The following is an 18,712-nucleotide window of genomic DNA, read 5'->3' on the forward strand; positions in this document are numbered from 1 at the left end:
CATCAATGATGAGAATCATTGACCAGATGCCTCCAGCAGTCCCTCTACTGGGATGGAACCCCCAATCTGGGCATGTGTGTTGACCTGGAATCAAACCAGCGATATCTTGGTTCATGGGTCTACACCCAAACACTGAGCCACACCTACTGTGCACACTAATCTTTTTTATTGTTCACTCTATTACAGATGTTCCCAATTTCTGCCATACCCCTCCCCCCTTTTCTCCCTCTACCCTGCCCCCACTGCTTCTTGGCCCGCACCACATTATTGTATATGTCCATGGGCTGTGCATATATGTATATACTTTTAAAATATTTTTTATTGATTTTAGAGAGTGGAAGGGAAAGGGAGAGATGAAAACATCAATGATAAGAGAAAATCACTGATTAGTTGCCTCCTGCACGACTCTACCCCCACAATGGGAATTAAGCCTGCAACACATGTATGTGCCCTGACCAGGAAAAAACCAGTATCACATGACCTCATCATTCGTGGAATATAATGAACAGCATAAATTGATGAACAAAAATAGATTCAGAGACACAGAAGCCTCGAAGGGACCAACAAACTTCAGAGGGAAGGCAGGGAGTTGGAGGGGTCGGTTAGAGATCAACCAAAGGACTTGTGTGCATGCATATAAGAGGCATCAACGTACACAGACTCTAGGGAGGTGAGGGCATGTGCTGGGGAGTGGGGGTGGCCAGGGAGAAGCCAATGGAGAACAATGAAGACAAATGTAGTAACATATGTAATATTTCAAACAATAAAGAATTTTTAAAAAAATCTTATCTAATAAAAGAGAAACATGCAAATTGACCGTACCTCCGCTACACTCAGGAGCTACACCAATCAGGAGTGAGTATGCAAATAAACCCAACCAAGATGGTGGTGTCCATAGAGCTGGAGCGAACAGGAGGCTTGGGTTGCCGCTGGCAATGGAGGAAGCCAAGCTTCTCGCCTGCCCTGGATGGCTGTGGGCTCTCCTCAAGGCTACAAAGTTTCAATTATAGAAGATAAATAAATCCCAGATACCTGCTTCCAGCCGCTGTGACCTCCACTCAAGGAAGGTCTCGGAGCCTGGGTTGCCCGGGGCCATGGCCAGCCTGCAAACAGCCATCATTCTTTCACTCAAGCTTGGCAGGCATCCCAGTGGGGACCCCCACCCTAAAGGGGGTGTGGCCAGCCTGAAAACAGTCATCAGCCCCTCACCAATGCTGGCCAGGCACCCCAGTGGGAACCCCCATCCTGAAGGGGGTGTAGCCAGTCTGAAAAGAGCTCTCATCCCCTCACCCAGGCTGGCCAGGCACCCCAGTGGTCCCCCCCCCCCCCCCGAAGGGGGTATGGCCAGCCTGAAAACAGCCATCATCCCCTCACCCAGGCTGGCTACACCCTCATGGGGTAAGGGTCCCCGCTGAGGTGCTTGTCCAGCCTGCAAATAGCCATCAGCCCCTCACCCAGGCTGGCCACGCCCCCCCAGCAGGGACCCTCACCCTGTGGGGGTGTGGCCGGCCTGCAAACCACCACAGGCCCATCGCCCAGACCGCCCCACGCCCCAAGGGAAGCCCCACCCTGATCCAGGACACCATTCAGGGCAAACCAGCAGGACTCCACCCATGCACCAGGCCTCTATCTATACTAATAAAAGGGTAATATGCTAATTAGACTGGGAGACCTTCCAGGAGACCTTCTGGATGTTCTTCTGGACAAAGCCATGGTGGCAGGGCCAAGGTAGAGGTGGTTAGAGTCCAAGAGGGGAGGGCACTTGTGTGTGATCAGGCTGGTGGGGGTGCTGGGCCGTTGGGGGTAAGCAGGCCAGCAGGGGGTGCAGTTGGGGGTGATCAGGCTGGTGGGGGGGGGGCGTTTGGGGTCAAGCAGGCTAGTGGTGGGGGCAGTTGGCGGTGAGCAGGCCGACAGGCAGAGTGGTTAGGGGCAATCAGGCAGGCAGGCAGGCAGGTGAGTGGTTAGGAGCCAGCAGTCCCTGATTTCGAGAGGGACAACCAACTGCCGGTTTAGGCCTGAGCTCTGTAAACTGGCAGAAGGACATCCTTTGAGGGGTCCCAGATTGAAGAGGGTGCAGCCCGGGCTGAGAAACACTCTCTCCCCCGTGCACAAATTCCATGCACCAGGCCACTAGTAATATATAAAACAAAACAAAACGAAAAGGACCATGGCCTCTTGATTCATAGCTTGAGCCTCAACTATTGAGGCAAACCAGCTGGGATATATTATTTCAATTTTTTTAAGTACATGTATTTTTTATTGTTTTTAGTATGACAGATGTCTCCTATTTCTCCCCCCCCCCCCCCCCCCCCCCCACCATGTATATATTCTTTGGTGGATCCCTTGCATTCCTCCCCACCCTCTTCACCTTGGAGATGCCTCAATCTATTCCAGTTAGCCAGGCTTCTGGTCTCATCTTGTCCCTCCCCAGATGTCACTTGGTTTGCCACAACATCTTTATTCCCCAAGTTATTGGCTGGGATGCTAGTAATCGCCTGGGCCGAGGAGAAAACTACATTACCCAGAAGGCTGTGCGCCAATATAGGCGGAACTAAAGGACATTTTGTGGTCTGCGAACTCGGTTAGGGCGGGACTTCCGCCTTCCTCCTCGCGGTGGCCATTTTAAACTTTTAGGTCTTTGTTCACAGACTCCCAGGCTTCAGGGCGCTGGTCGTGAGGAGGAGGAGGCCTGGGAGGCAGCGCGCCTGCCGTGCGGGGTGTGTCTGAGGCTCCTTGAGCCCAACAGCCCGAGATTGGGGTCCCCGTGCCTCCCGGACTCCTCTCTGCTCACAGCGTCCCCGCAGCCTGACCCCAGTTCACCCTCCAGCCTTGGGGACCGGCGCTTCTCAGGTTCCGCCGCCCAGGTCCCAGCGCTCAGAATGGTGAGTCCCTCGTGGGTGACACATGGCTGATGGGGGAAGAGGGTGAAAGGCTGCAGGGCCGCCTTGTAAGGACGTGATGGTGCGACTGAGCAGGGAGGACTCGGGAACCCGGGCCTGTTGTGGGTGTAAAGGCAACAGAGAGACGGGGTGTGGTTTTACACGAAGAGTTTTACTTTCACTCTCAGAACGCTGGGGCCATAGATGGTTGTGAAAGAAAGAGGGACATTTTCTGAGGCCGGATTCTAACTTTTCCTAACATTGCTCAGAGGAAGGAGAGACTAGAACACAGAGGAGAGCAGTGTGGACAGGAAGGAGTTTTACTTTCATTCTCAGAACGCTGGGGACATGGATATTAGGGTCGCGGAAGGAGGAGCACACGGGCCAAAAAGGGAGAAGAATTACGGATTTATTAGGCCACCTGGAAGGCTCGAAAAACGGTTCTGTTGGGGGATTTGGGAGGCAGAAGCTGCTCCCGAGGCTGCCACAGCCTCACTTGTCTGCTTTTGCTGCTTTTCTGGGCCTGGAGCTGAAATGCAACTGAGGCCTAGATGTGATCCTTAGGGAGGAAAAGGTCAGGGGTCTTAGTTGCCTGACGAGTTATTTGCTAGGGGAGGGTAGGTACCCTGAGGGCGAGGTTCTTGTTTCCCAGTTTTGCCCCTTGCTGGCATCCAGAGCTTTCTTGTAGGTCCTGAGACAGGATTTCCAAATGGGAAAGAGCAGTGGTTAGGCCCCTTGTGCCAGTTCCTACCTCTGCTGTGATGCCCAGGGTTATGAGGAGAGGGATTATCTGAACTGCGCTTTTGAGTTGGATATGGTGGGTTACGGGGACGGGTAAAGACTGATTATTGGGGGCTACATCTGCATTGGGTGAGTGATAGATGAGGGTAAGATGGGGTCTGGTGGGCCCAATCTGGTGGCTGTAATTGTTAGGGGACTGAGCTCACGTGATGAAATGTTCTGGGGATGGGTTTTAATCTGGAAAGGTGGAACTATGGGGTTTGCTCTGATAGTTTAGCTGCAGTGGTGTGGTTAGGAGTACCTGCTAAGTGTCTTGGTACTGGGGCTGTAAATTATTCGATGGGTGAGTTTCCCTTAGGAGGACACAGTCCTCTGGCTGTAGAGGCTTCTCGGGATGTCTCCCATAGAATTTGGAGAGAGGGCTTAATTATAATATTGTCTCAGTAATTGAGGGAATAGATTTAAAATAGGGACATAGACTCCTAGAGGGTTTCTGTGGAAGGCAAGTTTCCTAATAAGAAGAGTCTTCCATACATGAATTCAAAGGGACTAAGAAGGGACGGTGCATGGTGGGGGGATTGCTCTGTTGTGCATAAAGCCTAGCAGTAGGAGATCAGTTTAAGGTTCTTTAGTTTTGAGAGTTAATTTAGTTAGGTGGCACTTAACGAAGGAATTTCTCTTTTCTACCTTGCCTGAAGATTGGGGCTGGTGGGGGGTGTAAATTCCACAGGATATTCAGAGTGGAGGAGACCTGTTGAGTTATTTGATATATGAAAGCAGGTCCATTATCTGCTTGTAATGAGGTGGGCAGGTTGGATCTGGGAATGATGTGCTGAATGGGAGCTTGTGTGACCTCAATGGACTTTTCAGACTCAATGGGGAATGCTTCCACCCAGCCTCAGAAGGTATCTACAAGGGTTTGTTCTTTCCTTTTTTAAAAATAGGAAGCATGTGAGTGAAGTCAATTTGCCAGTCTTGTTCAGGGATTTGGCCCCTTGCCTGATGAGTGGGGAAAGAAGGGGGTCTGATCTAACCTGCCTTTGGGAAGATACTGAGTAACAAGTAGAACAGGTTTTGGTGACATCTTGCAGTAGGAAGGCTAGGCTAGGACAGGTGATGAGGGGTTGTAGGAGTTGTAAATGTATCCTATAGGTAGAAAATTTTAAATAGCCTTTAAGATATCATGGGCCTATCCCTGGGGCAGGATATATTTTCCCCGACAATTGTAACCGAATTTTAACCGTGGATCTTCCTGCATAGCCCCAAGAGCTACCTAGGGACTGAAGTTCCTCTGGGGTGTATTTGGGTGTTATGTGGGGTGTAGCTAAGAGTTGGGGAGACAGAGGCTTCCTCAGAGTCACTGTGTTGGCCTCCTGTCTGCTCTGTTATTTCCCTGTATTATGGAATCTTTCCCTACTTTGTGTCCTTACAGTGTGTGTGTGTGTGTGTTTTAATAGGAGGCCTGTGAGTGAAGTCAATTTGCCAGTCTTGTTCAGGGAATTGACGTTTAAGAAGGCTAGAAAAGGGGAGAGATGTTCCCAAATACCAAGCAGGAACACATGTGAGGCTTTCAATGCTAGTGTCAGGAACTGTGAATGAGCACTGGAAATAAAGTGTAGGCTTCAACTTAAGGATGTAAGCAACAGGAGAGAATCTGGGTGGGGCTGCTTTAGCTTACTAGGAGAGAAGGGGTTCCTCTGGGACATCAGGGGTGATCAGGTCTTGACTCACTGGTCAACACAATCCTACCCATTCACAAGTAACCAGCTTTAGCCAAAAAGTAAACAAAGAGCATTTACATTTATGAACACACTTTAAACACACTCTTACTTTAATATGCCTTCCTCAAAGTACAAGAGACCATGCGTAATAAAAACGAAGAGCAGGCAAATTAAAAACATGTCTAGCAATCAATGTTTCAGTATTTTATTCTGTTTTAAAATATTTAGATGTTTATCATTTAACCCAGCAATGCTCCAAAGCCTTTAAGCTACCAAAGACTCTGGAAAAGTATGTGTAGGCACATGATGCTGGAGAAAAGGCAAGGGGACGAGAGAGCAGGCCCTGCAGCCTGTCCCCAGGCATCCAGGCGCTTGGATTTAAAACTGCCACATTTTTCCTTAGTGATACATGCTCAGGTTTGGGTGGTAATGAGTTCAGCTTCTGATAGTAGCCAGACTTTAAAATAAGCATTTCTAGTTTTGCAGCAAAGAAAGTTGTTCTTTGGAAAGGGGGTGAGGGGATGTCAGAAGGCGCCGAGGTGAGAGCAGTTTTCAGAGCATTAAAGGATCTAAAGGCTCAGTGAGGTGGGGTCCTATCATAGAGTAGCTTTGTGAGAAGACTGAAGCTGGGAACTCAGAGGCAAGAGTCCCCAGCGAGCCTGAGAAAGGAGAGTATTTCTTGTTCAGAAGAAAGGACAGTCATGGAGGAGATAAGGCATTTACCGTCTAAGGAATGGCACAGATGTGTGGGGTGAGAGTGACACTGAGGTAGGTGACTGTTGTTTGGGACAGTCAGGTTTATGAGGGGATGCACTGTAGTCCTGGTTGGGCACTGAGGTAGAAAGAGGAAAGAGTTGATGGGGGTATTTAATAAGATAGAGTGTAGAGGTGAGGTGGCTAATGACTGTGAAACTAATCCGTCAACCGCCATAATAGAGACTGAGGAGGGGAAAAGGGTCTCAGTGAATTCTGGGAGGGCAGAATAAGTGGCTCCAGTGCCAATCAAAAAGGAGATTAGCTTACCTGTCACCACATTGTTACCCGAGGCTCTGTCCTGCTGACATAAGTCTGTGGAGCCCTCTCCCGGCCTGGACGGCTTCAGTCTTCGGTGGCTATTTCCAGGAGGTCTGGGAGCTTCAGAGCCTATCCAGAGGGTGGTCTTCCTGGGCTGGCGGATGTCTGACTTGTAGGGGCCAGATTGCAGTCTGATTTCCATTGGCATTCCCTTCTTCACTGTGGGTAGGGCACAGCCAGGGGTCTCGGGTTTGAGCAGGACTTAGTCCTTCCTTGTTGCATTTGAAGCATGGGCCTGGAAGAGCCTTAGCCCCTGACTTACCCTTGTTTGGAGGACCAGCACTTCACTTGGGGTTCTTGAGAGCAGTGGCTAGGAGCTCATAGGCCTTTGCCTGGGCCTCAGCCTTGGCCTGATCTCACCTTTGTTTTTGAATTGGGGTCTCCTCCTCTCTGTTATTAAAAACCTCATCATTCACGTTAAGTAGGTCTTTTTGAGGCGTTTGTGGACCTGTGTCTACTTTTCAAAGTTTATAGTGTATGTTGGGGGCTGATTGGAATATAAAATGGCTGTTCAGAAGAAGGGCTCCCTCTGGGGAGGTGGGTTCTAAGGTGGTAAATTTGTGTAAGGCTTCTGTGAGTCCAGAGAGGAGGAGAACTTGGTTTTGGTCAGGACCTTGAGTGATTTCATTAAGTTTGTCATAATTGACCGCCTTATGGGCAGCCTTTCGACAATGAGACAGGCTACAGAGCCAGTGCCCTGGAGAACTGACCTGATAGCGCCATCTGTGTTGGCCACCGAGTCCTGTCTATGGAGGGCACAGCATGGTCCTGAGCTGCTAGTCAGATGTGCTCCTTCTCCTCTGGGGTGAGAGAGGACGACAGGATGACTCAGATGTCATGCCAGGTCAGGTCATAGGACTGGGCCAGGTACTTAACTTCCTTAGTAAAGGTGGTCAGGTTGGTGAAAAAATACCTGAGATGCCTCTCAATCTGTGCGAGGTCAGACATGGATAATAGAATGTATACCCAGCCAATACCCTCAGTTCCTGCTCCCACCCTCAGGGGTAGAATGGGCGTAGGAATAGAAGCAGCTGTTGAGGAAAGCAGTCTTAGGGTGGCCCGAGATCAAGTGTTAGGAAGGAAAAGGCAGTATTGGAGCTCAAGTTCTTGGGATTTTGGCTCTCATGGGCTGGGGAGAAGGTGGTTGCTGGTTAGGAGGGTCTGGATTTGGGAATATACTGCAAGTGAGGGAAGGGTTGTGTAAGAACATGGAGGTTTGTGGTCTGCTGGGTCAAAAGTACATTCAGCATCAGAAATGTTAGGGGTATGATGTTTTGTGTGAAGGAGAAAGGTCTAATGCAAGGGTCCTCAAACTACCGCCCGCGGGCCACATGCAAATACAAATACTGTATTTGTTCCCGTTTTTTTTTTGTTTTGTTTTGTTTTTTAATATATTTTATTGATTTTTTACAGAGAGGAAGGGAGAGAGATAGAGAGTTAGAAACATTGATGAGAGAGAAGACATCGATCAGCTGCCTCCTGCACATCTCCTACGGGGATGTGCCCGCAACCCAGGTACATGCCCTTGACCGGAATCGAACCCGGGACCTTTCCGTCCGCAGGCCGATGCTCTATCCACTGAGCCAAACCGGTTTCGGCCCGTTTTGTTTTTTTTACTTCAAAATAAGATATGTTCAGTGTGCATAGGAATTTGTTCATAGGTTTTTTTTTGAAAACTATAGTCCTGCCCTCCAATGGTCTGAGGCACAGTGAACTGGCCCCCCCGTTTAAAAAGTTTGAGGACCCCTGGTCTAATGAATAGAGCAGAACTGAGAAAGGATTGAGACTGAAGAGTGAAAAAGGCCTGGACTTAGGGAATCTCTGACCATTTTCCATTGCCATGACAGAAATTATCTAAATTTTGCAATGTGTTAAAATTAAAAGTGCCATTTTTAGGCCATTGGGTCTTTATGTCTTCCTCTATCTCTTTTTTCAACGTCCTGTAGTTTTCTGAGTAGAGGTGTTTTACCTCTTTAGTTAAGTTTATTCCTAGGTATCTTAATTTTTTTGGTGGGATGGTAAATGGGATTGTTTTTATAATCTCTCTTTCTGCAAGTTCACTATTGGGGTATAGAAATGCCTCAGATTTCTTGGGGTTAATTTTGTATCCTGCTACATTTCCAAATTCATGTATTAAGTCTAGTAGTTTTTTGATGGAGTCTCTAGGGTTTTGTATGTATAATATCATGTCGTCTGCAAATAAGGACAGTTTTACTTCCTCTTTTCCAATTTGGATGCCTTTTATTTCTTCTTCTTGCCTAATTGCAATGGCTAATACTTCCAGGACTATGTTGAACAGGAGTGGTGAGAGTGGGAGGCCATTGGGTCTTATCGTCTAGTTCAGTGATGGCAAACCTTTTGAGCTCGGCGTGTCAGCATTTTGAAAAACCCCAACTTAACTCTGTTCCTGTGTCACATATAGAAATTTTTTGATATTTGCAACCATAGTAAAACAAAAAGACTTATATTTTTGATATTTATTTTATATATTTAAATGCCATTTAATAAAGAAAAATCAACCAAAAAAATGAGTTCGCGTGTCACCTCTGACAGGCCTGTCATAGGTACACCATCACTGATCTAGTTTATATTGTGGCCAAACAGTGTTACAAAAAAAAAAAAAAATGAGGTGGTTAGGCATGATCTCCCCCGTGAGTGTGCAGAAGGAGTGTGGCATGGCCCATGAGAGAGGAAGGGTGAGTGACAGACCAGAAACCCAGAGGTGACCAGGGCAGGCATCCTTGCATCTAAACAAATCACCATGGGAAATGGGAGATGACCTTCTGAACTTGGCGCCCCCACTCCAGAAAGACCCAAAGCCAAATCACTAAGGAGTCTTCCTTCTGGTCTAACGCTAGGACTTTTACGATGAGAGACTTTTGAGAAGTCAGTTTGAGAGAGTGGGCAGAAGACTCGAGACGAGTGAATTTGTGGATAGTAACTGACCTAGAGAAGATTGGCTGGTGTGGGATGGAGGGTCAGCAATGGAGAAGGAGAGGTTCCTGATCTGGCATAGTCATTGGCTGGCTCAGGATGGTTGATAAAGCAGGGAAGTCTAGTTGAGGCCTGTAATTGAGTTTCCCCAGTAGAATTTGGAGGTAAGCCCAGGTTGAGCTGCCACTGCCTACTGCTCTCTGAGTAGCAAACTTTGGGTGACCAAAGCAGAGCGATGGTTCCCCATCCCCATAGAACCCTCCCATGTTTTGCTATCGAATGTTAGGGTCACAAAAGGAGGATCGCACAAGGCCAGAAAGGGTAAAGAATTATGAATTTATTAGGTCATCAGGATATCAGATGGGCTGAGCCCCAAAATGGCACCAGCGCCCAAAGACGGGGAGTCACATATTTTTTAAAAATACATTTTATTGATTTTTTACAGAGAGGAATGGAGAGGGATAGAGAGTTAGAAACACCGATGAGAGAGAAACATCAATTCAGCTGCCTCCTGCACACCTCCTACTAGAGATGTGCCCACAACCAAGGTACATGCCCTTGACTGGAATCGAACCTGGGACCCTTCAGTCTGCAGGCCTACACTCTATTCACTGAGCCAAACCGGTCAGGGCAAGGGAGTCAGATTTTTAAAGGACTCTAAGGTGGGCTATTTCTGGTCAGAGAATTCTCTGTTTAGGTCTGCATTCTGGGAAATGCTGGAGGGGAGAGATAACAGTCTTAGCAAGTGGAATGTGGTCCAAGCCAGTAGAATGTCCATTGTGAAATGGCTTAAAGGTAAGTTCCCAGGGAAGGAGGTATCTACTCAATTATTTGATCAGACTTAACACTAGATGGTTGTGAAAAAAGGGGGGGGGAACATTTTCTGAATTAGGGTTCTAACTTTAACTATCATTGCTCAGAGGAAGAATAGACTAGAAGACAGAGGACACCAGTTGTGGACAGGAAGGAGAAGTCCTGTAAAAGATAAGGTAACAGGCAAGAGTGAGCACTAAGCACTGAGCCCTGAAATAATACAGGCATCTGAAGGTCACCTGACCTATGGGCTGGGCAAGGGTACAGAGCAGCCTTAACCCCTAGATCCTGGCGGTGTTTGCCAGGCTCTCAACAGACCATTTCCTTTCCACAAATTCCTGCAAATGCAGAATCGATTAGGTGTACAAGGTTTGTGGAACTTATTTCAGGGCCTGACAAACTTGTGGCCTCTGAGATAGTGGTGTCCTGGGACTGTCAGCCACTCTTGTAGCCCTTGGACCTGGGGAGTTTGAAAAGATACTAAGTCCAGAATCCTAAGGACAGGACTAGGGCTTCATGACATGGACCTTGTTTTTAGCAACCAGTGCAATGAGTGGGAGGACTGCCAGGGCATAGGTTCCAGAATGTGCAGAGGCTTGGAGTGAAGAGTGAGCTGATTTAGGAACATGCAGGTATGTTATAAATATATATATATATATATATATATATATATACACATACACATACATACACACACACACACACACACACACACACACACACACAGTGGCCAGATTATTATTGTGCGTTCAGAGATCATTTGAGAGGATCCCTGAGTAAGATCTGCATAAATTTAATCCATTGTTGCTCTTCTGTTGTATTGTACCAGTTTTGGCCTAACATTGACTATTCGCTGACGGCCACAATTCGCACATTGAGACCCAGATTTTCTGCTGACAGTCCAGTCTTTAAACACTTTATCAACAACTGCTCTGGAACATTTAACTAATTCAGCTGTTTTGCTGATACTCGCTCCATGGCTCCAAGTGCCAACAATCATCCCACGTTCAAAGGCTATTAAATCGAGTTGTTTACACATATCTTTAGAAAAAAATCACTTCTACTGTCATGGCAAACAAACTGCTTCCCTATTTATAATGGTCTGGCCATCTAGCAACTTCAGGGCTAAATTATAGCTAATTTGCCTACAAATGTCAGGTGATCATAATAATCTGGCCACCCAGTGTATATATATATTGATTTTAGATATAGAAAGGAAGGGAGATGGAGAGAGACAGAGAAACAGTGATGAGCAAGAAACAGTGAGCAGTTCCCACCTGCATAACCCCTATTTTGGATCCAGCCCACAGCCCAGGCATGTGACCTCACCAGTGCATGGGTCTATACTCAACCCATTGAGACACATCAGCCAGGACTGTAGATCACTTTCATACAGGGAATCATGGTCAGGTTGGTAATGGTAGTAGTAGCTCAGAAGGGACAGTGTGAGCCCGATGACTGGCTTTCCTGCTGTGGCCAGTATTTGTGGGTCACAACACAGCATAGGGACAGAAGTTGTCCTGTCGAGTGTAAGGAGAGATCGTGGTTAAGTGAGAGATGTTAGCAAGCATTCTCTGGTCAACACTTGATAAGTAATAAGACATTAAGGAGAGGACTATGGGGGCTGGGGCTAAGGGAGTACAAGTGTGAGAGAGGTGTGGTAAAGAGTGATTTGCACTTGAAGAGGGAATGCGAATTGATGGCCACAGCACCCTGATATTGACATAAGACTGAATGACCGGAAAGCCCATTTCTGGTGGTGTCTGGATGATCCAGTAAGGTGAATTTTAGGGTAATTGCCTGTAAGGAGGGGTGTTTGGGCGCTATATTCAAGGTACAGAGCTTAGGTGCCATTTACCTAACCACCTGCCTTTTGTTGTTAGGGATGACACCCTGGATAATAGGAGTGAGATAGCATACATCAGTGTTACCCAGGCTTCAAAATGTCCACTGGCATGGGCAGGGGAGAAGAGTAATAGGTAAGAGATTATGGACATGGTGAACTGTAATTTTGGGGAAAAAAGGTGATTAGGAAACAATTTGTCCTCACCACAGCAAATTTGCATTACCTTTGAAGTTGTCCTTCTGGGAGTGAAGCTGTGTGAGAGAACTATTGTTCAAAGAACTCTGTGCTACAGTAGTGCAAAGCTATGGCCGTGGCACCTTGCAATTGGGGTCAATAGGGTCCAGTGTGATGCCATGTATTTGGCATCTTTGAGAAACAATCTGAGGGTATTGACTGACAAGACCAGTATCAAATCACTCACAATATCTTTATAGCCAGCATCTCTCTTTCACCTATGGTTTTAACAACCACTCTGTTGATAAAAGTCAGTGTGGCGTACAGGGGAGGTCCAGAGCTCAGGAGTCTTATCTGCTCAAATGCCTTTATTAGAGTAGGAAGACAAAATGTCAGTATAAATATAAGAAAACAGTGGCTTTCATGGGATGAAGGCCTGGTATTTTCTCTGGAGTGGACAGAGCAGATGGGTGTGGAGGGTGGGGAGTATGACAGACTTAGAATCTTAGGAGTGAAGCTGATCATGTGATGTACTGTCTCCATTATGACAGGTTATGAACTTTGAGGACGTGGCCATTGTATTCTCTCAGGAGGAATGGGTGCTCCTTGATGAGGCTCAGAGAATTCTGTACTACGATGTGATGCCTGAAATATTTTCACTTGTGTCATCTGTAGGTAAGATCTGATGTTCTCCCAGTGTCCTGAGGTGATGACCTGTCTGCCTTTATTCCTCAGGGGTAGCTTTCTCTCTCCCACAGCGAGAACATGGCCTCTGGTAATTTTCCCCACTGTCTTGTGAAATGTGCTGTGACTGACATGAATGAGCTGGATGGTGAGTCCTGAGCAGAGGACTCCATGAACATCCCTCTAACTCCTGTTACCACAAAATGTACAGGAAACAGAAAGTCAGGAGTCTTGCAGTGAGCTTCATCGGTCCCAGCTTGCACTCTCTCTTCATGGGAGGCTGACAGTTTCCATATGCATGGCTTCAGTTTCTGCCATCTTTCTCTAGGTGAAGGTTCTTTGTGGCGACCTGTTACATGTTATGGTCTTTACTTACATGAAACAGAGGCTGTTCTTATGAGACCTTCAATCAATTGTTTGTTATATTCTCTTCCCTGAATACTATAGCAAGCTGTGTTGCTCTGGACCAGTGTTGACTGCTCACCTCTTTGTTACCTGTTTCTCTACACGTGTGCCTGTGTAGTATTCTGCAGCATTGACTTGCACATGTGTTATGAGGTGCACATACGTGCTAATTAGTCCTCGAAACCAGCTACTCCTTTATTGAATTTTACTTGGAGTAAGACCTAACCAATCTCTTGCACAGCTCATCCCCGTCCCCAGCAGACAAGCCATGCTGAATTCTTTAAGTTGAAGTATTAGCTGGAAATCCATATTCAAATCCATGTGGTGCTTTCCATTTTTGTGTCATATTTCTGGTGAGGCCTCTCTGTTTTGTAATCTTTATTAGCCCAGAAAGTGATAAGAGCCCCTTATTAATCCTTCCTGCACGTATATTATTTTCTGACAATTGCATGGAACCAACGTGTGATGTGTAACTGGGACTTCCCCCTGTCACCACATTCAACATTCATTTCCTTACCCTTTCTCACTTTTCAGGTTGTCGGCATAAAATCGATGGTGATGAGGCCTGTTCTGTATCTATACAAGGAGAGTCGCAGGTCAGGGCTTCTAAGACAGCTCCAAGCACCCAGAAGATCCCTCTGTGTAAGCAGTGTTTCTCTCTGTTAAAAGTTATTTTGCACCAGACTGGTTCACATGCAGCATACTTTAAGCAGAAAGCATTCTACAGTGACACATGTGTTGGAGACTTCTGTTTCAGTGCAAACTCTCACGATCAACAGAGGAATGAATGTGGAGACGAGCCCTGGAAAGAAGCTATGGACAGGGGTTCCTTTGTGAGCAGGTCCAACTTCTACTTATATTCGGTGCCTTCAGCCAGCAAGGAGGTTGGGGAAGTCTTGCAATACAACTCAGAGCTTCCCAAGCACCAGGCCACTCTCAACACTGAGGAGTTATCCTGTGGCAGTGAGATTTCACAGAAATTTCTTGATGGAAAAAGTCATCACCATTGGGATGAATGTAGAGATGCTGCCAGCCACAACCTGAAAGTTGTTCAATGTCACGGTGACTGTTCTGGAGAACTGATTTATGAGTGTCACAAATGTAGGAATGTTTTTAGACGAATCTTGAACCTAATTCGACATAAGAGAGTTCACACTAAAGAAAAGCTGTATGAGTGTAGAAAATGTGGGAACTCCTTTTGTCAAAGGGCTCACCTCAGTCAACACTTCAGAGTTCACACTGAAGAGAAGCCATATGATTGTAGAGAATGTGGGATGTCCTTTCGTGATAGGTCTAAGCTCACTGTACACCTCCGAGTTCACACTGGAGAGAAGCCATATGAGAGTACTGAATGTGGGAAGTCTTTTAGCCAAAAATCCAGCCTTCCTAAGCACCTGACAGTTCACAGTGGTAGCAAGCGATATGAGTGCTGTCATTGTGGAAAATCCAACAGTAATAAGTATAACCTGAAACGACACCAGGGAGTTCACACTGGAGAAAAGCCCTATAAGTGTAGAGAATGTGGGAAGGCTTTTAGCCTAAAATCTTACCTTATTAGACATCTGAGAGTTCACAGTGGCAACAAGCCGTATGAGTGCTGTGATTGTGGGAAGTCCTTCAAATATAACTCTACCCTCAAAAAACACCAGACAGTTCACACTGGAGAAAAGCCCTGTAAGTGTAAAGAATGTGGGAAGTCCTTTCGTCTAATATCTCACCTCACTGCACACCTCATGGTTCACACTGGAGAGAAGCCATATGAGTGTAGAGAATGTGGGATGTCCTTTCGTCAAAGGTCTAAACTCACTATACACCTCCGAGTTCACACTGGAGAGAAGCCATATGAGTGTACTGACTGTGGGAAGTCTTTTAGCCAAAAATCCAGCCTTGCTAAGCACCTGAGAGTTCACAGTGGCAACAAGCAATATGAGTGCTGTGATTGCGGAAAATCCTTCAGTGATAAGACTTACCTCAAACAACACCAGAGAGTTCATACCGAAGATAAGCCATATGAGTGTACTGTATGTGGGAAGTCTTTTAGGCAAAAATCCAGCCTTACTAAGCACCTGAGAGTTCACAGTGGCGACAAGCCATATGAGTGCTGTGATTGCAGAAAATCCTTCAGTGATAAGTCTTATCTCAGACTACACCAGAGAGTTCATACTGGAGAGAAGCCATATATGTGTACTGAATGTGGTAAGTCTTTTGGCCAAAAATCCGGCCTTACTAAGCACCTGACAGTTCACAGTGGCGGCAAGCAATATGAGTGCTGTCATTGTGGAATATCCTGCAGTAATAAGTATAACCTCAAACGACACCAGAGAGTTCACACTTGAGAAAAGCCATATGACTACTGAATGTGGAAAGGCTGTTAGCCTAAAATCACACCTTTTTAGACACCTGAGAGTTCACAGTGGCAACAAGCCGTATGAGTGCTGTGATTGTGGGAAGTCCTTCAATGATAAGTCTACTCAAAGAACACCAGAGAGTTCACACTGGAGAAAAGCCCTTTAAATGTAAAGAATGTGGGGTTTCCATTTGTCTAATATCTCACCTCACTGCACACCTCATGGTTAACACTGGAGAGAAGCCATAGGAGTGTACTGAATGTGGGAAATCTTTTAGTCACAAATCTAGCATTATTAGACACCCGAGAGCTCACACTGGAGAGAAGTGTTCAATGTGCAGCAAATGTTTTACTTTTCTCACTTAGTATAAGTGCACTGAAGGCGACTCTTTGGGACCTGTTTTTCTGAATTTAAACCCTTTTTAATGGAACATGTACTCTGATATATTCCTCATAAGTTTCAGGTACAAGTGAGTATTGAAGGATTTGCATTTGTACTTGCTAACATGCCCAGACCTACTACCCAATTGATGTCACAGTGAGCATTTGTGGCCGAAGAGATTTCATCTCTACCACCTGGCTCACCTGAAGAGCGTGCATCAGTCACAAACCCGGTGTGCTCAGGGGAAATGTATTCTGTGTTCTTACTTGTGCTTGAGAAAATTGTGATTACTTCAAGTTCTTGACAGGATCTTCATTCCTTTCTCTCTGACTAGGGAATGGTTCTGACCTAGGGTTTCTACAGAGCACTCATCCTAAGCTAAGGAGTGTTACCATTTTCAGGGATATTGTGGGTCTCACCTTTTGTTTTTATGAATTTTTTTACTTTCTAATTCACCAGCCTGCAAATTGCTTACTGTCCTCTGTTCTGGTTTATGATCTTTAGTAAAGATGTTTATTCTTTCATTGCTTTCTTTATTTTATTTTTTTAAATTTCACTCTCTGGATGATTTGATACAAAAGTTGTGATCTATCATCATGGCAAGATGAACAGATATGGTGTGGTCCCCCAATTTTTCCGTTCTTTGGAAAGCATATACTGTAATAATGTCAGAAAAATCACTCTGTCCAATAATGGCTTATTTTATACCACTAACCAAGGCAATGAAATAAAGTTGAAATAACTTTGTGGTTCCAATTTGCGTATGGGGTAGTGTCCATTGTGTGTGTGTGTGTGTGTGTGTGTGTGTGTGTGTGTGTGTTCCTCAGGGTATTGCCCATGTCTACAGTGTGGGTCTATGTGAACCTGGATATAAGCCCAGCACCTGAGCGCCTAGCAGAGGCTGGAAGTGTTCGGCACCAGCTGCTTGTTTCTGTGCTTGGGTTATCTGTATGTTTCTCTCTGAGTCTGTGCCCCCCCCCACAATGGGCAAGTGCATAGGCAATCTCTGGAGAGGCATTGTAGAGGCACCCTCCTCTACATCAATATGTTCCTGTTCCCCACCCCCAGGTGAGTGCCTTCTTCCCTTCCAGGCGTCTGGTGTCCTTCTGGAGGTCCTATCTCAGGTCTCAAGGATGGATTAAGCATAGGGTCAGTTCAGAGAATTCCAGACTGTGGGAAGGTCGGGAATTGAGGAAGACTCTGATGACAGACAGGAGATATAGAGTGTGGATTGGTAACGTTTGTGATGGACACTGGTCTCTGTGAAGGAGTTGGAGGATCCAGGATTCTTGGAAAGGAATATGAGGATGAGTTCATGTGGGGGAAAACTGAGGGGGAAGATTTCTAGGCTCCTCAGTCCCCACTGATAATGAGGAACTGGGCATCCCAGGAGAGGGGTGTCCCTTGCCATATCAAAGCTAGGCTGACAAATAATAGAGGAAGGTGCCTGGGGCTTCATGGAGCATCACTCTTGGGATTCTTGGCTCTGGTCATCTACTGGGTGTGCATGGCCCACCCAACACTGGGCCCAAGAGGGAGAATTAGGACCAGTATGGAGAACTATCCAGGGACCCTTTAGCACAGGTTCATACACAGAACAAATGGAAAGCACAGGATCACCATTGATGTCAACGTCAGCATTTTTCACCATCCTCACTGGGAGCTCTCACCAGGGCCATGCAAAAGAAAGGAGACTTGGAAGCAGGTACTGACTGATATTAGTTGAAAAGAACAGGGATGCTGGGATGCTTTCAGTCCTATACCCTTCCCCGTAAACACTCTTAACATGTGGGTCTTGAACTTGACCAAAGTAGGGGAATCCAGGAAGCCAGGGATGTTATCAAAGTCACACTCAGAATTGGTGTTGAGTTGTTGCCCATGACATCTTACCAAACTCCTTTTTTGGATGTTCACTCTGAATCTTGAAAGTGATGGTTTGGGGCAGCTTGGGGACAAAATCCTGACTGACTACCAATCCCCACTCCTCTCCTTTGCCCTTGCACAGCCCAAAAGAGGTTGGCACCATATGGTCGCTTTAATGAGGCTCATCAAGTATACCAGGTTCTGCTGCGACTCCCTGAGGTTGGCTGCAGCGCTGTGATGTGCTTTGACCTAAGAAATGTGGTGGGAGTGAAGCCTATCACCACTAACAGAAAACTGAAAACGCTGAGACTGGCCACCCTCTCTGTCCATCTCTGATAATGTCAACAGGTACCTACATGGTGGCTCCTCCTTTATTCCGGTCCCAGGAGAACCAGAATGGACATGTGGTATGAACAAGAAAGATAACTTCTCTATGCAAAGCCACTAAAACTTTATAGGTGTAACATCTAGCCAATCCTAATGGTTATGAAGTAGCAACTCTACTCTCTATGAGACCTAGGTGTTAATCTCAGCCTAACATTAGAGGCCAGACCTCTGTTGTAGACACATGGTTTTGACTTCTAGTCCTGCCTTTTATTTACTCTATCATCAGGTAATCTACATTCAGTCTCTGAGCCTGGATTTACTGTCTATGAGACAGAGGTTTAAACCATTCAGGTTGACACATCACCTGGTTGCCTCCTGTACACATCCTAACTGGTGCCTGTGATGAACTCTGTAATGGAGGTACATACACTTGACCGGAGTCAACCTCCAACCCTTCAGTTGAATGGACAACACTCTATCCACTGAGCCAAACCAGGGAAGGCTAACATGTACACTTTTTAA

General features: G+C 46.3%; 1 protein-coding gene across 1 annotated transcript; it reads left to right on the plus strand.

The window, feature by feature from the left end:
- Positions 1-2,623: 2,623 nt before the first annotated feature.
- LOC138998642 (zinc finger protein 551-like) lies at positions 2,624-16,756 on the plus strand. Its single transcript, XM_070400759.1, has 3 exons — positions 2,624-2,882; positions 12,734-12,857; positions 13,806-16,756. Exons 1-3 carry the CDS (start codon positions 2,880-2,882, stop codon positions 15,605-15,607), a joined length of 1,929 nt encoding a protein of 642 aa, XP_070256860.1. The 5' UTR covers positions 2,624-2,879; the 3' UTR covers positions 15,608-16,756.
- The last annotated feature ends 1,956 nt before the right edge of the window (positions 16,757-18,712 follow it).

Source organism: Myotis yumanensis, unplaced genomic scaffold (genome assembly GCF_028538775.1).
Source record: "Myotis yumanensis isolate MYYU_CA2020_CCGP unplaced genomic scaffold, mMyoYum1.0.hap1 SCAF_20, whole genome shotgun sequence".
Lineage (NCBI taxonomy): Eukaryota > Metazoa > Chordata > Mammalia > Chiroptera > Vespertilionidae > Myotis > Myotis yumanensis.